General features: G+C 54.5%; 1 protein-coding gene and 1 long non-coding RNA gene across 2 annotated transcripts in view; both read right to left on the bottom strand.

The window, feature by feature from the left end:
- Positions 1-17,679, bottom strand: part of MFSD4A (major facilitator superfamily domain containing 4A) — a 29,700-nt gene extending 12,021 nt beyond the window's left edge. Inside the window, exons 1-6 of the mRNA XM_025991386.2 lie at positions 17,365-17,679; positions 6,380-6,578; positions 5,496-5,756; positions 2,323-2,491; positions 1,788-1,903; positions 285-458 (exon numbers count right to left, since the gene is read on the bottom strand). Of these exons, the coding sequence (XP_025847171.2) occupies positions 285-458; positions 1,788-1,903; positions 2,323-2,491; positions 5,496-5,756; positions 6,380-6,578; positions 17,365-17,594 (1,149 nt within the window). The 5' untranslated portion in view covers positions 17,595-17,679. The remainder of the gene's footprint in view (positions 1-284; positions 459-1,787; positions 1,904-2,322; positions 2,492-5,495; positions 5,757-6,379; positions 6,579-17,364) is intronic.
- A 1,135-nt stretch (positions 17,680-18,814) lies between these two features.
- On the bottom strand, positions 18,815-20,301 carry LOC140599071 (uncharacterized). Its single transcript, XR_012001774.1, has 3 exons — positions 19,979-20,301; positions 19,148-19,191; positions 18,815-18,941 (listed from the first exon to the last, which is right to left on the bottom strand). It is a non-coding gene; the product is annotated as an uncharacterized lncRNA (long non-coding RNA).
- Positions 20,302-21,644: the final 1,343 nt, after the last annotated feature.

Here is a 21,644-nt window from a genome sequence, read left to right as displayed (position 1 = left end):
TCCACTCACAGTAGTAATCACCTCCTGCAGCCCCTTTCTTAATGGTACAAAATCAGAGACCCACAGAGGGAAAGGGACTTTCTTTCCCAAGGTCACACAGATAGGCTCCACCTTCTGGATTTCTATTCCCTCCTCACCAGTGTCTCTCTCTTCTGCTCTCTTCCCTTTACTACCTTCCCATCCTGCTGGCAGACTCTAGTCCCAAGCAAATGTCCTGGGGCTGTGGTAGGGCCAGGACAGAATGGTCCTCCTGCGTCTCCAAGAAGTAAAAGGAGGCCACTTACCACGTTGATGAAAACCATGGTGGCTGGCTTCACTTTGGAGGAGATGGGAATAGAGATGAGCCGACCCAGGGTGATGAAGCCCCAGAAGAGGCTGGGGAGGTAACCAGCCACCTTGTGCCCCACAGAGAGTGGTTTCTCCACTGCATAGCTGTACACAAATGCTGAATACTCCCCCTGTGGAGAGACGGGCCCTGCTGAGCACACCTGCAGGGCATCCGGACCCTCCAAAAAGGAAACCTAGGTTGGGGGCAGGTGTGCTGAGGGCTGAGGGAGGACAGGTCCTGCTTCTAGAGGTTCAATAAAAGAAAGATGGACTTGAAGCCAGGACACCCGCAGGCCGGAGCTGAGGCTAGGACCTATGGTGCCACAGCTTACAGACTGCACCTGCCCAGGGGGTCAGGCCTGGGGATGTGGGGGGTAGGGAGGTGGGTGTCTCCAGGTCTCCACAGGGGGTCCTGAGAGGTCAGGGCCTACAGGGCACTGCTCCCACCCCTCAACCAGAGCAGAGTTCCGCCGCAGGCCTGATTTAGCAGGATCCCACAGAAAGTTTATTGTCGAAGGAAGGGTACCACAGCTGAAAATAAGGTGTGTAAGAATGTCTCATCTCACAGCTGAGGGGGCAGAGAGAAGTGAGCTGCCCAAGGTCACACAGAGTTGAAAGTCAACCAGTACTGGCATGAGTATTTTCCACTGGGTCATCTCTTTCTTAGGACCTTCTCTCTGGAGAGTCCCTGATACAGCAATCAATTAATCAAGCAGCCATTCAAAGGTATCTGATCTAATTCTAAGAGACTTCTGGAGAAAGACACTAAATAGTGTAACAGAGGTCACTAATAAAATACATAGCTGGGCCCAGAGCCTGCCTGTAGCTTGTTTACAACATGGCTTGAGAAGTCCAGGTTTGGAATGTGTTCCAGGAAGCAGAGTGCCTTCAAGTTTACATGGCATGACCTCTACCTGGAGGAACAGGGCTCTGCCCCTTTATTTATTTTTTTAAAGATTTAATTATTTAATTGAGAGAGCTAGAGCACATGCATGAGCAGGGGTGGGGTGAGGGGGGTGGGGTGTGTGGGGAGGGCAGAGGGAGAGGGAGAAGCAGACTCCCCGCTGAGCAGAGAGCCAGACTCAAGGCTCCATCCCAGGACCCTGGGATCATGACCAACAGCAAAGTCAGACACACTCAACCAACACTAGCCATGCAGATGCCCCTGGGCTCTGCCCCTTTAAAAAAAGGTGGGTAGCCCGCACTTGGCAACAAACCAGAGAAGCCCCTATCCAGAGAGTTAAGGAAAACTTTATTTTCTGTCTTTAACAGAGGGCTGGGACAGAAGACCACAGCACCAAGGGGCTGTGAACAACTCTGCAGACCGTCTCCCCCAGGACTTGTACTTAGCTTCAATGTTTGATTCGACTGTACTACAGGTTTGGTCCCCAGGAAACCCTGGTGTTCCCCTTTCTCTTGCCACCCCCAGCTCGAGTCTCAGGGCAGACAGGCCAGCTCACCGTCATCCCATCGGTCATGAACAGGACCAGGGCGGCTGTGATGTGGATGGCGAAGAAGGAATAAGGGGCTCCTTTGAAGTTCTTTCTCTGGCAGCAGCTGAACAGGTCCTCATGCCCTGGATGGGACACAAGAACAGGGGTGAGTCTTAGTTTCTGCTCCTTTTCCTCTGCAGGCCCAGGGGGAGCGGCTGGGAGGTAGAGAGCCTGGCAGAATGGGGACCACTTACTGCCCCCCACCTTCTCTGGCTTCCAACCACCTTCCAACAGCCCCTGTCCATCTCAGTCCCGGTGGAAGCAAGACTCCAAGAGAGCCAGGAACTTGCCCCAGGTGACACAGGCAGGCTTAGGCAGAAGGGAGGCTGGAACCAGAAGCCTGCTTCCCCTACTCTCGACCAGGATGCTCCATGACCTCACGAGACCATCAGTGGCCACGGTTCATCTCCAGCCATCATTCCCTGTGACCTGTGTTCACCCTCCGGGGCAAGGGAAGCCTCGGTGCGGGGCTGTGGGCATGGAAGTTCATTAGAGCCCCCACCTGGGTGTGGCTGAAACTTTGGGGGCAGGGAGGAGGCATCTTCCTTCTCAGGAGGCTGTGTCTCCAGGGCGAGCTCATCTGCAGACAGGAGCAGGGGCCTCCTCTGAGGGCAGCAGGCCAGCAGCCGCTCTTTGGACAGCAGAAACAGCACAGCCAGGGGCACCGGGAGCTGAGGGGTGGGCAGAGGGTCAGGAGAGCCCTGGTCCCATCAGGCTGTCCCCTTCCCGTGCCCGGCCCGCTGCACACACCTCCACCTGGCCTCGCGGCATGTGCGCCCACAGTCCTGATGGAACACAGCTCTTTGCCAAATGTCCACTCACAGGCCGGCCCTGGCTCATGCCGCCAGGTGTGTTGACCCAGGGCAGGCTGTTTTAATTGCCGCCCAACCTAAACCACATCCGTTTTCCTGAAGACAGCTCCTTGTCACATGCAAAACTTGGACTCACACCAGGCCTCCGGTACAGGAGGGGTGCCAGAGATAAACTCGTTCCTAAGATCCTTATCCTTTATGGTGCCAAAGCATGGCCCCCGTGCTGCTTGGTGCTGGTAGATCATGTGACACTTTACAAAGACAGCTTGCTTTTGTTCACTATCCCCATTTTCCAGACGGGGTGACTGAGGCTCAGAGTTACCACTCGGTCATAACCAGTTACAATGGGAAGAGACCAGAAGGCAAGCTGCAGACTCAGAGGGCGTTGGTGCCTGGTCACACAGCTGACGTGCAGCAGAGCCCAGGCACCCCAGGTTGGAGCCCGGGCACCCTGACTCTGTCTGGGGCCGACGCCACCTCAGGGCTCATCTGGGTGATGTTATCTGCCCCCTTGGAGGTACGGAGGCTGTCTGCAGGGGCTTCGTGTCCAAACTGGAAAGCAGAGACATGCACAGCTTCTGATTGACAGATGAGTGCTCTGAGCAACACGCACACACAAGCCCAGCGTTCCATGCACTGCTATTTACACTGAGCTGCTTGGGTTTCGAGAACCCCCCAGAGCAATGAGAAATGTCTCCTGCCTCTGCCGTTGCCTGGAGAAGCCTCCACCGCCTCCCTCAGGTGCCCTGCCCGCATCTAACCACCTGGCTGCCAGGAAGCGCTTCATCAAGTCTGACCTCTGCCCTTCCTGCCACAGCCTCATCCCGATTCCTTTTGCTCAGGAAAGAGAGGCAGCCCGAGGAGCTGCAGAAGCTCCCTCAGAGGCCTTGTGGGGGGCCCCCTCTGGCCTGCCAGTGAAGACCCCGTGGAGGCAGGAGGCAGCAGGATTTGTTTTCCCAGGATTCTGGACACCGCCCTGGTGCAGACACCTTGGGAGCCTTCCTCCACACTCAAAGATGAGTCCAGGTCAGACACAGCGCCCAGACAGTACTGCAAATCAGGCCCGAGTGGGAGGAGACAAGCCCTGCCCTCAGGAGTCCCGGTCTGACGGGGGAGACAAGCCCTCCTTCCAGTCCAGTCCGATGGGGGAAACAGGAAACCATCACACAGAGGCCTGCAATGGCTGGATGCCAGGGTGAAGGCCAAGGGGAAGCAGCTGTACAACAGCCTGATCACTGCAGAGGGGCTTTCCAGGGAGGCGGATGGTGGGAAGGACTCCACAGGGGATTGGCTGGTGTGGGCCGGTCAGAACACACCCTGTCTTTGTAAGTAGCCCATTCAGAGAAGGCAAGCTCCACCTTAAGAGTCAGAGAGTGCTGGGTGGGCTGTGTGTGTGTGTGTGTGTGTGTGTGTGTGTGTGTGTGTGAACATGCACAGCCCCATTCTCTTCTGTGGTGGACTGTTTATCTTCAGAAACAAACCAATATAAAAAGTCCGGACATCCTGCAGCAAACAAAGTGCCTCCAGTCTGCACCTTGAGAGGCAAGAGAAAAACATCCCTCAGCTTAAGCTGGACCTTCTGGCTTCTTGGTGCTGGAGTCTCAGCTTCGACATGGTACTGGCGATTACTCCTTCCCCTTGCAGGTCGCCCTTGGAAGCCACAGGCCCAGAGCTGTATCGTTTTCAAAGCAATGATTGGCATGGGCAGAAAACAGCAAAAGAGGGGCGAGCGTTTTTGAGAGCCCCAAGTGAAGATTCTAGTACAAGGAAAGGGAAGTTACAAAGGAGAAGAAAGGGAAAACAAGCACCACCAGGTACAGAGACAGGAAGGGGGTTTGTGCGGGGAGTCAGGGTTCCAGTCTAGCCAACGTTTTCCTAGCCACTTATCAGGCCCTTGCACCAGGGACAGTATGACACCCCTGCCCTCGTGCTCGGTGGGACTGGATGATCTCAAAGACCCCTTTCATTGCGATATGCACCCCATCGCTTTGAGGCCCAACAGCAGCTGGGTGCCTGAACCTAGCCTGCCTGCCTCTGGAGGGGTGACGAGTCTGCCCGGAGCACACCGAGGCCCCAAGTCGTGACAAGCCATCAGGTGCCTCCATCACCCAGGGAAATGGTCATCTGGAATACTCCGCACCTCCGGCCCAGGTGGGCCCAAGCTGGAGAGAGGGCAGGGGAGTCTCCCTGCCTGTGTCTCTGGCCCTAGCCTGTGCTACTCTGGGGGCCATGTCTAGGGTTGCAGAGCACCAGAGCTTTCCAGCCAGAGACAGAGTCAGGCTGACAGGGGAAGATGACAGCTGGGGTGCAGAGCGGCCTCAGTAACTGACGCCATCACGGCGAGTGGTCGCTCTGCTCCAGGGCAGGCCTGGTGTAGGCAGGATCCCGGAAGTTATCGTGTCCATCCCCTGGCCTTCACAGGAGCCCACCTCACAGCAGGGCACTGGAGAATCCTAGCGGCGATGAAGGACCCCGGGGAAGAGCCTGACAGGTCCTATGGTGCGCCGTCCCAGGATCTACTTCATCTGGCCTCAGAGGAAAAGAGCTGGTTTCCCCTGGAGTCTCAGATGGCTTGAAAGTTAACCCTGATTCCATCATGCTGAACCTGCTCACGGCTCTACCTCCCTTGAGATCACAATCATAGATTGTCACAACTGAGGACCTTCAAGATGTCCTCCTGTGACCTTCGCATTCAGATGCATCCCCAAGGGAGTCAGTTTCCCATGCTCTTGCCTTCCTGAGGGCACATTCAGCCCAGCAGGACATTGCTCAGAATCAGAAGAATCTATGCTGGGAGCTGGTGCGGACTGGCATGTGTGGTTGCCCACTTGTCCCCACCCAGCCCTGCCCAGGTGGCACTCACGTTGATCAGGGCCATGATCCAGAAGGCGTACGACACGCGGGTCCCTGCTCCATCCTGCGGAGGCAGCTTGGAGAGCGACTGGTTGGACCAACGCCACGCCTCAGCGTGGTGCTGGCCCAGGACCCTGGACGCATGGAAGAGGTGGCTGCCAGAGGTGCTGTTGGCTGTGCCATTGGCGGGCAAGCAGTTGGCCTCAGACAGGAAGGGGTCGGCAATAAGGGGGCTCAGCAGAGCACCAAAGCCCACAAAGAAATGGAGAACCTGGGGAGAGAAGAGAAGTGGTATGGGTGGGGGATGGCCCAGGCTTCATAGCCCATCCCCCACTCTGTGCCCCATCTGGGGAGGCCCCAGAGGGGGGAGCAGAGAAGTTCCTCTCAACCACTGTCTTGGCCCTGGGATAACGTGGTGACAGTGGCGATTCCCATCTCTCCCACTTCCTTCTTTCCCAAAACTTAACCACAACCAGCTACCACCCCAGAGGGAAGGGGAGCTTTTGATAAAGGGAAGGACTGGACAGGAAGAGAAAGACAGAGAGGGGGATGGAGCCAAGAAAGCAGCAAGAAACCATGCCATCATGGCACTCTCCAGTTCACAAAGAACCTCTTCTCCGGAGCACCTGGATTCCTGTGACCACTCTGCGCACAGGGAGCATGACCTCATTTTAGAGACAACAAGACTCAAGGCCAGAGAGAGCGTCCCAGTGTGGCTCAGCTGGTGGTAGCCACACTGAACTGAGTCCCTGGTGCCCTTTTTGCACCATCACCTGGCCTATATGAAAAGACACCTAGCCCCAGGGAGGGGACTGGGAGAGGTGAGAGCACCCAGGGAGCCCCCCACCCCCGTGGCTGCCCACCACCCAGCCCCATGCCCGCCTGTGGGCTCACCTGAAGGAAGATGGCTGAATCCTTCTGGTAGATCCTCACCAGTTGCATGTTGGCCACGGTGTCGATGCAGCCCATGGCGAGGCCCGCCAGCGCCATGACAGAGGCCAGCACCGTCACATCTCGACAGAAGGGGATGACGGCAAACACCAGTGAGATGGCCAGGGAAGATGTGAAGAGGGCCCATAGCGACTGGGCCAGGCTGCAGTAGTAGAAGGGTGAGGTCAAGGGGCTGCCTAGAGACTTCAAATCAAGAGCCTCCTCCATGTCCTCCCTTGGCTGGACAGCCTTGGAGAAACTTCTGGTGGAAGGGGGGAGGGGACTGTGGAAGAAGCTCTGTCACTCACTAGAGGTTTGCAGGCAAGAAGTTTCTTGTGCCCTGGTCTTCCCAGGTAACCATCCCTCCTCATAGGGTGGCTGTGAGAACTCAAGAAACCATGTGAAGTGGCACACAGTGCACACTTAACTAAGCGTAACTGCTACTATTTGACTTACAAGCAATTTTAAATTGTTTACTGACAGGGGTGTATGGCTGGCTCAGTTGATAGAGCCTGTAACTCTTGATCTTAGGATTGTGAGTTCGAGCCCCACGCTGGGCGTAAAGATTACTTAAAAAGAAAGTCTTTAAAATAATAAATAAGAGGCCCCTGGGTGGTTAGGTCTGTTAGGCGTCTGTCTGCCTTTGGCTCAGGTCATGATCCCAGCGTTCTGGGATTAAGTGGGGAGCCTACTCCTTCCCTACCTCCCTATGTTTATGCTCTCTCTCTCCCTCTTTTTTTTTCTCTCTCTCTCAAATAAAATCTTTAAAAAAAAGGAAAATAATAGTTTACTTTTAAACTATAATATACAAAGATATTTCTGTCCCTCTCATGGATGTGCGAGGGGAATCTACTTTGAGTGTCTCTGGGTACTGTGCCATATGCACCAAACTGGAGGTGGGACGGGGTAGAACCCGAGCCCCCCACCCCCACCTGCACCAGCTGGGCTGCAATGCGCTCTCCCCACACAGGAAGGGCAAAACGGCCAGGCCCTTTACAGATGTCAACTAAGCCACCTGAACCAAAGCCCTCAGCCAAGGAATTTGGGTAATTTGGCACCCTTCCTTCCTCCCTCCAGCCCTTGGGCAGAGATCTTGGCTCTGCAAGTTTCTGGAAGGGAGGACCGGTGGCTGTCCTCACTGAGAGGTGTCTGGTAGGTGACCTTCCCGCAGAGGAGCCCACAACAGGCCTGTTCCTGCACAAGTGGGTGAGTAGACGGACCGTCCGGGGCTCCATCAGGGTCTTGTTGGTACACCCTACCTAATAACCAGACTCTAAGGAAAGAAGGATGCCTTGTATTTTCCAGAACCACTCTGAAAGACTGATGTGGGTAAAAGACGTTGGATAGCAAGAAGGTTCTGGGGACGCCTGGCTGGGTCATTGGCAGAACACACTACTCCTGATCTCAGAGTTATGAGTTCAAGCCCCATGTTGGGTCTGGAGCTTACTTAAAAAAAAAAAGTTCTGGAAGAGAGAGCTGTAATTTTCAGATTATGAACAGTTGTTCTGGCTGCTGGACCTGAAAACGGGGCAGGGGCCTGTGGCAAGAAGACTGGTCTGTTGCCAGCACATTAGGGCAAAGAGAGAGGCCCACAGGAGAGCTCCCAGGCTACATCTTTCCCCAGAGGTTCTTGACTCTGACCCCTTTGGTTCTCTGCTTGGCCCATCTTTGATCAAATCCTCTGTCAGAAGGGCTCTGCTGATAGCACTAGTTCATTATTTTTTCTTATTCTCAGACTGATCTCTTGGAGAGATCACTGATCATGACCCCTGTCTGTTCCCAGCTCTGAGCAGGAAGGGGGGACTCCCATGACCTTTCACCCCAGCCACTAGGAGGAGGACAGGGAGGATGGTGTTGTGGGGAGGCCTGTTCAGGTCTCTCCTGGCCCCAGTTCTACCTGGCACCCCTGCTCCGCAGGCCCCTGGAGCTGAACGCCCAGGCTGCGCACTGACCTTCCTGAATATCTGCCTCCTGCAACCTGGCCTCAAGTCTCTCTCTGCTCCCTGGCACCCAGCACAGAGGGGATGCCCACATTTCTACAGGTGATGAAAATGGCTGGCTTCTCATGATCGTTCACTCTCTCTTTCCCTCAGGCAGCCTGCCTCCTGGCTGGCCTGACTTCAAGGATAGCAAGTGGGTCCTCTGTCTCCCCCTCAACCATTCTCCCTGTTGAACTGGCACATGGGATGGGGTGACCTTTCCACCACCTGGCTCACCAGTCTGCAGTAAAGCGTGGCTGCCCCAAGCTAAGTGCACAGACCCTTGAAGAGTTAACCCATCATCATCGTTGCCCTGCAAAACCTAGATTCATTAACGTGGTTAATGATCAGCTCTGTAGGGGTGCCCTCAGTCGGCTAACTGGGTTAACTGTCTTCCTTCAGCTCAGGTCCTGATCTCAGGGTCCTGGGATAGAGCCTGCTTCGGGTTCTCTGCTCAGTGGGGAGTCTGCTTCTTCCTCTTCCTCTGCCCCTTGCCCCCGACCCCTGCTCCTGCTGTCTCTCAAATAAACAAATAGCATCTTTGAAAAAAAAAAATCAGTCTTGTAGCAAAGTCCCGAGGGAATGGGACCTGGGATCAGTCAATGAGAGTGGAAAGAAGACTACGGAAAAAAAAATAGCAACTGACATTTGTGTACAGGCCCAAGGCAATAGGCTTTGCAACTGTGCCTGTTTGAACCACAAGCAAACTAAGGCTGGGAGAGGCTAAGAAAGAAGCTGACAGTCTGGACTCAAACCCAGGTTTTCTGTCTTGATAATCCCTACACCATGCTGCTTTTCCATGGAGGAGAGAGAGAGAGAGAATAAAAGGGCTGGTGATGGGCCACAGACCCAGGCAGGCCAGAGAGAGGGGCAGCCAGGAGGGAGTAGAAGGCCAGAGTCTGCAGAGCCTTGAATGACAGGCTTAGCGAGCAGTGGCGAACAGCTGGCATGGCCAGAACGTGAGCCCCAGTGGTCCCTCTGCGGGTGTTCTGGAGGCTCCAAACACTTCATATTCTGACTGCTGGCTCCATGGCAAGCTTCCCGAGGCATCTGCCGCAGCCTGTTCACTGCGGAACCCCGTGCCTGGCATCGTGCTTGGCCCTGAGCTGGTGCTCCATCTAGGGCTGCTGGCTGTTGCTAGTCAAATGAGCAAAAAGCTTGAGGAAGGCTTGTCTTGTCACCCACACAGGATGGCCTGGAGCCTTAGGAGCCTGATGTGGGAGTTGTGATGGGTGACACAGAGACAGAGGGAGTCAAAGACAGAGACAGAGAGACAGAGGCAAGAGATAAAGCCTTAGCTAGGGCCAGGATGCCAGGGGGGCAGTAGGAGGCTGGAGAGGTTGGGGTGGAGGGGGAGGGCCACGGTCACAGTGGGCTGCCCTGTATAGGCCTTTCCTATACAGGGCATTTGTGCCTTTTCACCTTGTCTTTCTGGAGGACACTCAATGCCCCCAGGGAAGATTTTTGTTCCCAGGCCCAGGGACAGGCAGGAAAGGATGAGACAACAGAAAGGAGAGGCTGGAGGGAAACTGGCCTGGGAAGGCCCTTCCTGCATCTCCTGCCAACCTCTAGGGCGCGATTTGAGCCTGCCGCCTACAGCTCCGGCTGGGGAGGGCGAAGCCCATCTTGGGCCTGCGATTCCTGGGCACTGGGGGATGGAGATGTGTCCCCATTTCCTGGGGACAGCTGCAGCACAGGAAAGCTTGTGTTTTAATCCCAGCAAACTGCCTGCCCTCCCCGCTTGCTTCAGCAGAGCTGTGCCTGGGCTTTCCAGAACTCAGCCTGAGCACATTTCTCCAGAATGGCATATGGCTGCCAAGAGAAAAGAAGTCCCAGATACATCCCAGAGCCAGACTGAAATACACTAATTGGCTTGGTCACTTAATGGTTTTGGTCAATGGCCCCTTCCAGGAATGTGGGTAATTGAAAATTATGGAATAATGATGTCAAAACAGCTTTGGCACCGCAGATGTACTAGGATTTGTAATCAGACCAGTCCTCGGTATAAAAAGTGTCAAATCACTATGTTGTACACTTGAAACTCATATAACACGTATGTCAACTGTACTCCAATAGAAAACTAAAAATTAAAAGAGAAAAGACTGGTCCTAGACCTAACTCACCACTTCCCAGCAGGAAGCTCGGGGCAAGGCACTTACACATAGGCCCTCTGAGCCTTTACAGGTGAGTACCTAGCTCCTTGCTAGAATGGGGATCGGCAGCTCTGCCTTCTGAGGCTGCCAGACGGTGTCAGTGCGATGTTACAGTCCTTTGCTCACTCCCTGGGATCTTCCCCCGGCCATCAGCCATCAGCAGCCCCTTTCCTCAATGATGCTCACCCCCTCTCTGCCAGCAGCCAGGCCCAGGGAAGTACCCTCAGCAGCTCCCAGATTCTCCAGCCAGGCTCTGCCTCTTTGTTCCTGCTGAGGAGCCTGCTGGCCTGGGGTGACCATGAGAGGTTGGTCCAGGAGCTGCTATAGTGGCAGCAAGGACCTAAGAGTCCTGCCCCTTATTTTATAGATCAGGAGCCGTCCCCAGATGGGGGAACAGAACCAGGATCCAGTTTTTTGACTCTCAATCCAGCATCATGTCACTGATCTTCCCTCCCCTGGTCCCAGGTTCAGAGGTTAATTAAGGCCAATTAGAGAGGGGACCTCACTCCCCCAAGGCCTGGCGAGATGCAGGGACAGCTCGGAAAGTCTAAGGAACCCTTCCTTGGAAGCCTGAGAAATGTCCAAGTTACTCATTGATGGCTCCATGTGGAACATGAAGTGGGGGAGGGAGAGCAGGGAGCCAGGTTCTCCCCCAGCCTAGTAGTGGTTCCACTGTAGGTGCCTGAACCACCAGTTTGCTGAGTGACCTTGAGCATGCTGCTCCCCCTGCCAGCTCAGGTGCTCTGCTTTACCCAGAGGGTACATGTGATCACCTTGACCTGGCCTTGCCAGGGTGCTGGCTCTGGCCCTCCTGTTTCTGTGATAAGAGGAGGGGCTGCCTGGCTCCAAACCAGGGGAAGGGCTTAAGCAATAAGATGTCAGCCAGTCCTTCCCGCCCTCTACACCCCGGGGTGGGGAAAAACACTGCTGAGGACCAGTCCCTTGTCACCTCGATGTGGGAGGACCCCAGGATGGGCACTGACATTCTCTCCATCCTTTCCTGGGGGCATCCCCCTGCCCATCCTGATAATCTTCTTCCCCGAGGGACCAGGGAAGAGAGGTGCCCTGAACCCAGGAGAAGTCAGAGGCATCCCTGCCCCCTCTCCACCCCAAAAGGAGTAGGCAGCTTGCAAGAGAGGAGTGGGGGCTCGGGACAAGAAACCAGGGGTCAGGGCACGCCCTGAGCGCTAGGGCAGGCTGAAGACTACGGCTCCACATGGCCAACCGGGAAGAGGTAACTTAGACGGAGCAGGCCAAGAGAGGCTCCCCAGAACTGGTCACCCCCACAATGATGCCCCAGCTCGCTCAGGGCCCTGTGTTAAGGCTGGGGAGACTCAGAGGGAGGAGGAGGAAAGCCTGTCTTTGGGGAGATCCCAGCCTAAGGCAGGACTCAGGCCCTATTAGACTTAGGTTGGGGCTGTGCCCTGTGTGTGATGATATTTCTGGCCTGCTGGGGTGCAAGCCCTGCATGTTGGGTGGACTTGCAAATGGGTCAGCCCAGAACCCTGTTCCGATTACTGGCATGCATGGCTCCCTCTTGTCATTCAGGTGTCAGCTCAAATGTTACCTCCTCAGAGCACCCTTCCCTGACCAACTCTGTATTGTCATCCTCACCCTTATTTATGTCCTTCATTTCACTTACATGGTGCTCCAGAGCGTAAGCTCCATGGGAACATGGACCTTGTCCATCATATTCACCCCGAGAATGGGGTCTGGCTCAAAAGATATGTGTTGGATGAGTGAATTAAGGGGTGGGATGAATTTAGAAATTTTTGGGTTGAGATTTTTCTTTATTTAAAAAATTGAGGGCGCCTGGGTGGCTCAGTCGGTTAAGTATCTGCCTTCTGCTCAGGTCATGATCTCAGGGTCTTGAGATCAAGCCCTGTCTCAGGCTCCCTATTCAGCTGTGAGCCTACTTCTCTCTCTCCCTCTGCTGCTGCTCCTCTTGCTTGTGTATGCTCTCTCTCTTTCTCTGTCAAATAAATAAACAAAATCTTTTTTAAAAATTGAGATAAGGGCACCTAGCTGGCTCAGTCAATGGAGTTTGAGACTCTTGATCTTGAGGTTGTGGGTTTGGGAGTCATGCTTGGTGTAGAGGTTACTTTTAAAAATTTTTTAAATTAGGGCAGCCCGGGTGGCTCAGCGGTTTAGCGCCGCCTTCAGCCCAAGGCGTGATCCTGGAGACCCCGGATCGAGTCCCACGTCGGGCTCCCTGCATGGAGCCTGCTTCTCCCTCTGCCTGTGTCTCTGCCTCTGCCTCTCTCTCTTTCTGTGTCTATCATGAATAAATAAATAAAATTTAAAAAAATTTTTTTAATTATCTCAAAAAAAATTTTAGATAATTTACATACCATAAAATTCATCTATTGAAAGTGTGTGATTCAATGGCTTTTAGCATGTTCAGATCTGGGAACCATCAATACAACTTAAGTTTACAGCATTGCCCTCACCTGAGAGAGAAACCTTGTACCTGCTAGCAGTCACTCGCCACTCCTGCTCCACATCCTAGGAACCTACCACTCTGCTTCCTATATCTACAGTCCCCTTCTGGACTTTCATAGAAGTGGAACCATACAGCATGGGGTCTTTTGTGCCTGGCTCCTTCCACTTAGCATGATGTTTTCATGGCTCCCTCATGCTGCAGCTTGCATAAGAACCTCACTGATCTTTCTGGCTGAATACTATTCCACTGTATAGGTGTGCCACATTTTGTTTGTCCATATGTCTACTGATGAACATTTGGTTTGCTCCTTCTTTTTGGCGTTATGAATAATGCTGCGATAACATTCCTGTATAAGGTTTCGTATTGACATGTTTCAGTTCTTTGAGGTATATACCTAGGAGTGGCATTCCTGGTCATGTGGCAACTCCCATGTTGAGATGAGTTTTTAAAGCAAGAATCATGTCTGGGGCCAGACCACCAGTAGGCTCTCAGCCCAAGTTTGCTGCATGCTGAAAGGTAGACAAGCTGCTGAGAGGGAGAGACAGAGGCTTTCTAGATGGGAGACCAACCAAGGACCCAGCTCAGAGGACAAAACTGGCTTTTGTGTTGTGTTCCAGGGACTTCAGGGGCCAGCATCTTAGAAAACCAGGTTTGACAGTGGCCTGGGAAACCATGTGTGGAAGACTGGATTTCATGTAACAGGCAGGAGGGAGTTAGAGCTGGGTCTTGGGCAGGGCAGGACTTGTAGGAATTTGGGGAAAATTAGAGACAGAGAAGGAGACAGTGAGTAGGACAGGGGAGAACTCAAGCCTTCAATTAAGAGGGCGCATACAGGGGAGAAGCCAAGGTGAGGCTGGGAGAAGGCTGAGGAAGGTCTGAAAGCCATTTACCTACCCTGATGCCTTTGAGATAAAGGGGTCTCCCGAACTACCCAAGGTGGTTAGACAGGTCCCCAAGGAACCAGGAAAAAAACACCCCTAACCTTTTATCTAAATACCCCTTTCTCTTTCCTATCTGACAAAGCACATACCCATACACCCTGCCAACCAGGTGACTTTGTGTTCTTCTCCTCTCTGAATGGCTCCCTGCTCCCAGTAAGCAAGATATTTCTAAGGAAGTTTTAATCCAGATTCTTCTGACCCCAGTTGCACCTATCTCCCTCTTAGGCTGCATGTGGCTGCTTCCCTCAAGATCTCTGTCTGTGCTAGAAGCTGGGGGCGGGGGGAGGGGGGCATAAGGGATGGAGGTGGGGGGCTGATCCTACCCTGAGTAGAGAGCTTCTGTCCTGTCCCCTTCTAACAGCCAAGGCCATCTACATGCAGATCCTCCAATGCATGTACCTATGGAGGCTTCCAGAAACCCTTTTCAGCCCTGGTCCTCAGTCTGGGCCAAGCACTAGGCAGGACTTGACTTGGGCCGCCCCATGCCTCTCCCTCGAGTCTGTCCACAACAGCTGGCTCTTGCCATTTGTTAAACCAACTCCCCCAACCCCCCTCACAAGTACCAGCCTGGCCCACTAGCCAGTAATCACTTAAGCTGAAAAGTACTGGGGTGGAGGAGGGGAGGTTGGGGGGTGAGGAGCTGGGAATATTTGCGTTTGAACTTGTGGTGAGGCCCCAAGGTGTCAGGCTTTAGTGGTTGGTTTCAGGGCTACTGGCAGTTCTGTTTGTTTTCAGAAATGGGGGATTGTGACAAGCTATCCAGTCCTAGCTAGGTAGTGACTCCCGTTGACACACAAGCCACCCCTGTGACAAATCCTTCATTCCCACTGAAGTCCACTTTGCTCTTAGCCAAAGGAAAGGCTTCTTTATGGCATTTTGTTTTGCGGGCAGGAGGACTGAGGTTCAGCATTTAAATGTGAACCTGAACTGATAGGACTTATGCCCTCCACCCCACCCTACCCCCACCCTCAGATCCCAGCAGGAAGCCCCAGAGGCCCACAGTTTCCTTCCCAGGAGCGGCAGCTCAGGAATACTCAGCCCATATGCCTGTGCCTGGTGAGGACAGGGTATAACTTGTACTCTGCACAGTTCAGGCTGACTGCTCATAAAGCAAGAGTCATTTCCCAAGTACCTGGTTCTAGAAACAAATACCTGGATTCAAATCCCAGCTTAGGAGCTGTGTGGTATGACGTGGGGTGAGTGTCTTAACCTCTCTGTGCCTCAGCTTCCTTAGGCACAAACTAGAGATGTTAGTACTACTCCATAGGGTTGTGGTGAAGATAAATGAATCGATACAAGTGAGGTACTGAGAACAGTGCCTGGCACTGAGCAAGAACTCAGTGAAATTAGCTATTACTGTTCCCAAAATCATTTTTCTTTCCTGTGAGCTGACTTCCTCACCCACGACCCTTTCCACTGCCTGTTCATAGCTCCTGGTTAGGTAAGGAGCCCGGACGGAGGTGCGGAGCAAGTGAGGAAGACATGGCCCAGTGGGGCGTGTATCTCAGTTGTTTTCACAAAACCTGGCACACCAATCTGCCATTTAGAATTATCCTCATTCCCCCTTCCTGTTCTTTGCACTGCATGTGTTCTTAAAAAGTTCAAGGTACGGGAGCTTTTGTAAGTCAAAATACTTTTTAAAAAGAAAGAAAGCAAACAGAAAAACACCCTGATAGATTTCTAATTAAATCTCTAGGCAGGGATCCCTGGGTGGCGCAGCGGTTTAGCGCACCTGCCTTTGGCCCAGGGCGTGATCCTGGAGACCTGGGATCGAATCCCATGTCAGGCTCCCGGTGCATGGAGCCTGCTTCTCCCTCTGCCTGTGTCTCTGCCTCTCTCTCTCTCTGTGTGACTATCATGAATTAATAAATAAATAAAATCTTTAAAAAAAATAAATTAAAAAAAATAAAGTAAAATCTTTAAAAAAAAAAAAATCTCTAGGCAGAATCTGGAAGGATCTTGAGGTTTTGCGAAAGACTTTTTGAATCCCCCATGCATCCAATCCTATACAAAACCCAGAGAAAACCCAGTGTGCACAAGACTTGCTTCTTAAGAGGATTCTTCCATTTACAAGAGAATTTGACCCTGAAGATAATCGCTCTTTAATTGGTACTGTTTTGTCCACTGGGTGCCTTAAGGTGGGGTCTACCTGTATGACACCTGTGCTCTCTCCATCAGCTCCAGAAGCAAGGTGGATAGGAAAACCTCTCCTCAGGGACACGGACACGGGGAGGAGTGAGCCGAAGGGGGAGAGCAATTGGCCCAGAATGCACTCCCTCGACCCCCAGATGTTCCTCTGGGGTCGCCTAACTCTGGTTTTGTTCCTGGGCCGTCTGCTTACTTGAGTCCATGCAGTCCAGAAAACCACCCAACCGGGAGCTGGAACCAGGGAAATCTCCAGCAGCCTCCAGCTTGCAAGTCATCTATCCCCAGCTTTGGGTCTGTTTTCCCAGCTGCACTAGGACAGCCAATCCTGCTGCCTTTCCAGAGGACTCTGTGGGGGCGGCCCCATCCAATTTAAGCCTGGCGATCGAGGCTCCGCAATGGTATATACAAAGGGACCTCTCCGGGGCCATGGCAGGCAGAGTCCGGGGCCCTACCCTGGCGCAGAGGCCAGGGAGGAGTAACACGGAGTGGGAGAAGTGGAGGGGACCCCGGCACCAGGGATGGAGGTCGCAAGCTCAGCCTGAGACACCCCACGCCTCCCCTACGTGGCCCTCGCGGAGAGTCCCGAGTGTCTCAGAGGCAGAAGGGTTTGGCCTCCGGGGGCCAGTGCAGGAGCCCTGACTGTCTGAAGCAGGTCCTGGGTGGCGCAGGACCCAGCAGCCCCGTGCCCACCCCGGGGTGGCGTGTGCCAGCTGAAGTGGAGCTGAGGGTCTGAGTGGACCCCGCAGCCCGCGCCGGCACCTAGCACGCCCCTGGGGTGACACTCCCACTCTCCTTCCACCTCACTTCCACTCCGCCCCCGGCAGCAGGGGCGACACCCGCAAAGCTCGGAGCCGCCGCGCACGGGGGGCTCTCCCCGCCGCCAACTCCATCACCCCGCCCCCCACCCCCACCCCCGGGCTCCGTGAGCGGGGAGCGAAGGCAAAGGAATAATCCCCAAGTCACCTTCAGTCTCTGGAGAGACTTTTCCGGGGAGAGCTGGGGTGGGGGAGGGAGCAGCCCTCCGGCTCCGGCTCCGGCGGGGCGCGGCTGGCGGCTGGCGGCGCGGGGACGGGTGGTCGCCGCCCGCCCGAGGGTCGGGGCTCCGGGCAGCCTCAGCCCCGGGGGTGGGGGGGGCAGGCGCTCGGCGGCCGCCAGGGGCGCGAAGGCAAGGAAGGGAGAGGAAGGGCAGGGAAGGGTCGGCGCGGCCGTGCCGAGGCGCGGGGGGCGCGGGGCGGGCGCGGGGGCGCGGGGCGGGCGCGGGGGCTCGGGCGCGCCGGGCACTCACGTCCTCTTGAAGACGCCCCCGAGGGCGCTGCCCAGCAGGAGGCAGAGCTGCTGCGAGAAGAAGACCCAGGAGATCTGGGGCAGCGAGCTGTGCGTCTGGCAGCGCAGGTCCAGCAGCGTGGGCCCCAGGAAGGCGATGCACAGGCCGAAGCTGAAGAAGACGCTCCAGTAGGTGAGCGTGGGCTGCAGGTTGCGGCGGAGCAGCCCCGGCACGCGGCCGTCGCAGCCCATGGCCCCGCTGCGGGCTGGCGGCCGCTGGCTCCGCGCGCCCGAGCCCGAGTGGAGCGCCGGCCGGCCCGGGAGGCCGGGGCGGGGGCGGGGCGGGAGGGGCGGCCTGGCGGGGGGCCCCGCCCTCGCGCCCGGGAGCGGCGGGGGCGCGTCTGCGGGGGCGCGTCTGCGGGGCGCCGGCCTCCCGGGGCCGCCCGAGCCCGCGCTCCCCCCGCGGCTGCGGGACGCCGAGCGCCGGCCGCCCGCGCCCCCGCCCCCGCCCCCGGCCCCGGCCCCGGCCCCGGCCCGCCGGTCCGCCCTGCCCGCCCCCGCGCGCCGCCCGGGGGGGGACCGGGAGGACCTGAGCCCCCGTCGCGGAGCCGGGCGACCCGAGCCCGAGGCGTCCGGGGTGGCGCTGCCGGAGGGCGGGAGGAGCACCCCCAGACTCCAGCCCGGCCTGGGCTTCGCGGGGGAGGAACGACGCTCGGGGCCCACAGATGGACTTCGAGGGTCTGACAGCGCCCCCACCTTCCCTCCGAACAGATGACAGAATCTCCTACGTACGTTCTTTCCTGGGGAGACTATATTCTTGGCTTTCGCTAGAACCTCGAGAGGGAGAGCGCCTTGGAGAGAAAACCTTAGGAGCGTGCGTCCTCGCTAAGCCCCGCGCGCAGCCGGGAAGCCGCAGGTGTCCCGTCCAGACTCCACGGGCCTCCTTATTCCCGGCGGGGAGGGAGGAGGCGGCGGTCTGGAGAAATCCCAGGAGGAAGTCGGAGGTAGGCCTCCAGGGGTAGAAAGATTTCTGGGGAAAATTCCGTTTTCTGCTGGAAAAACTCGGACGGGATTGCGGGGTGAGAGGGGTCAGTCCCCAGACTGGTAGTCGTTGCTGGGGCCTGCGGCTGACAGGGCCTGACCCTCCTCCCAGGAGGCCGCCGAGCTGGTGGGTCCCGTGTGGTCCTGCTTTGGAGGGAGCCAGGGTTCCTGCACTGGCCCCTGGAGGCAGAGCAGTATGTTCAGAGTGTCCCCTCTGCTCAGCTGTTCTAGTAGCGGCAGGAGCCGGGACATCGTGCCCACGGGCCCTCCAGGGGGACCAGAGCCGAAGAGGCTGAGGACGTAGGAGGGTGGATGCTCTCATGACAACTTGGCATCAACAGAGGTAATTAACTTCTCTTGGGGGGACTGATTTCATCTCCCAGTGGCACTCCAGCAGCTGCTGCACTGCCCCCACCCCCACCCCCAGACTCTGAGCACCTGAGAGCAGAGTCCCAGGGTCTCTCTGGCTCAGTGGGCTGGAAGGTAAGAACAATTACTTATTCGGTGGTGATAATGGTGAGTCTACACAGTATTTGTGATTCAGGGTGAAGTTATCCTCTGGAAAACAAAAGCAAAAAATAAATCATAACTACAAGCGTTTGACTGGATCCTTCATGCCGTTCTCACAGAATTCTAGAACCACAGAAGCTCAAAGTTGGAAGGAACCATCTCCAACTTGAGCCCCCTCTTTCCTCTCCATCATTGCTGATAAATGTTTGTCAGTCCTGTTCTTGACCGATACCTCTTACTGTTGGGGACCTTACCTATCATTTCCTGTGGGTCTTCTTCCAATGTGGGTCAGCTCCAGCTGTAAGGAAGGGTTTCAAGCTCAACTGAAACGCCCCTCCCTATGTCTCCCCATAGCCACCCACAAGACAAGGCTAATTGCTCTGGGCATGTTAGTCTTTCAAGCACATGACCCCACCCTAACACTTGGCTTCTTCAGCCTAACACCTGAAATTCTTTCATAATTTCCTTAGATGGTATTCCCTAGATATATCACCCTACTGGTTCAGCTCCTCCAGCCACAATGGCAGTGACCCTGGTACAGTGAGGCAGCCCACAGTGTCAGGGGCGCTACAAGCATCCTATAGCTTGATCTGGGTGATGGTTACACAGATATAAACATATGTAAAAATTCATTCCATACAAACAAATGTACACTTAGGATTTATGTCTTATAGTGTACACAGGTTACAGTTTGATAAAATAGTAAAAAATAAAAATAAGTAAACAAAAACAAAGTGAGGGACGCACTCACTGCTGGGTGGCTCAGCAGTTGAGCGTCTGCCTTCAGCTCAGGTCCTGATCCCGGGTCTGGGGATTGTGTCCTGGATCAGGCTCCCTGCAAGGAACCCGCTTCTCCCTCTGCCTATGTCTCTGCTTCTCTCTCTGTGTCTCTCGTGAATAAATAAATAAAATCTTTTTTAAAAACCACACAACAAAAACAAAGTGAGACACTCTATTGTGAATGCAATACCCAGCCTCCTTAGGATCAGAAAGCCTGCCTTCTTTTCTTCTTTTCTTTCTTTCTGGCATGCGGGGCCCTTGAGCTAGGACAAGCAGGCAGGGAAACAAGTACAGCAATGAGGTACTTTCTGTCACGGGGATGGTTTGAGTCCTGCAGGCGGAAGTATGTCATTTTGCCTGGGAAGGCTTCGTTCCTGGACTGGATGTGGAAGGATGGGTATGTGAAAAGGTTTCGCTCATTGTTTCTTCTTTTTCTTTTCCATCTCCTCTATTTTCCAATATCATCACATTGTCTACCTCTTTCAGGAACCTTTTCTGGAACAATCCAATCCAACCCCCAAATTCCAGCAAGCCTCTGATCCCCTGCTTGCCCCGTACAATCTTCCGTGTCAGCTGTTATATCCAGGGATGGTCAGCTTCCTCTTCCTGCCACCCCTGCCTCCCCTGTAGCCAGTTAAATGGTGAGTTCTTAAGGCCTAGGGCTATATTTACCATATTATATTATATTTACTAAATCTCCCCACCCCCATATGTGTGCCTCACAGAATGCCTTGCAGATAGCAAGTCCTGGAAAAATAGCTGGGGAACTGAATTATTTGCACATTGCCTTTACAATTATTTTTGGTTTTTCATTTACATATCTTATCTCCCAATGATAAGTTCCCAAGGACAGAGGGCTGTCCCGTATTTCTTCTGTGTCGAGAATACAAATGTCTAGCCCTAGCTGGGCACCCTGTGGTCGGTCAATCTTAAATTTTAACGACAAAACCTTGGATGGTCCCTTAGCCACTCTCGGATTTCTCTCCTTGCACATTGGAAGGAAATTATCCCTTTCCCCTAGTAGCTCTGGAAAGCAGTCTGAGGCCCCCAAATAAGGACAGCTGGACTAGATTGGCAGAAAGGATCAATGGGAGTGAAGGGTCCTCAGGCTTTTGCCAACTTGAATCTGTTTATTTGCCTCAAGGGTTGCCTCCTCTGGGAAGCTTTCCCTGACTTCCTTGGGGCCCTCCTTGGGGGCCCTTCCTAAATCATTGCTAATCATCCGTTGTGTTGCCTCTCCTCCAAGGCAGGGGCCATTGGGTTTGTTCTTCACCAAGTCCCAGGATCAGCTCCTTGGTGAGAGGTGTTTGCACTATACTGACTCCCACTTGCTCCTGGAAGTTGATAAGCAATAAATGCCCAAACTCCTTAGTGCATAGAACCACAAGTACACTTTGTCTTTGTTCCTGTTTTTGTTAGAATTGAAAACCTTAAATATTAAAAAATATACAAAAAGAAGAGTTTTGATTATCACAGCCTAGAGGGGGCCACTTGGGCTTGGGCCTGATTTCATGTTTGGCAAAATCCTCTAAGTAACCGTGGGCCTGCTTTGGTCCCCAGTGCCCTCTGGTCTCTGCTTCCCAGACTCTGAGGAAACCAGGCAGGAGCAGTCGAAGAAATCTCTGGTTCAAGGTCATTAAGCACATCTGCAGTTCCTCTGGCCATTCTGGGGAATGAGGCTGCCCTTCCCCTACCTCACAGCCCCCACATCATTGCCTGCTGGCCAGAGTCTGGAGAATAGATTGGCAGGCTCTGTCTGGGGTTGGCATGGGGTGAGTGGCAGACAACCTGGTGCCAAGGACTGGACCTAGATGACCCAGCTACCCTACCCCACATGAATGCAAACAGCAGAGATGCGCATGTGTACAAGAAGTCTCCTTTGCCAAATATCTGAATGAACCTAGTTATCTGCTGGCATGGAGAGGTGGGGGATGGTTACTGCAGGTGCCAAGGGGGAGAGGAGAAACAGGA

The sequence above is a fragment of the Vulpes vulpes genome, chromosome 5 (genome assembly GCF_048418805.1).
Source record: "Vulpes vulpes isolate BD-2025 chromosome 5, VulVul3, whole genome shotgun sequence".
Lineage (NCBI taxonomy): Eukaryota > Metazoa > Chordata > Mammalia > Carnivora > Canidae > Vulpes > Vulpes vulpes.
This window is presented reverse-complemented; position numbering and strand designations above follow the sequence as displayed.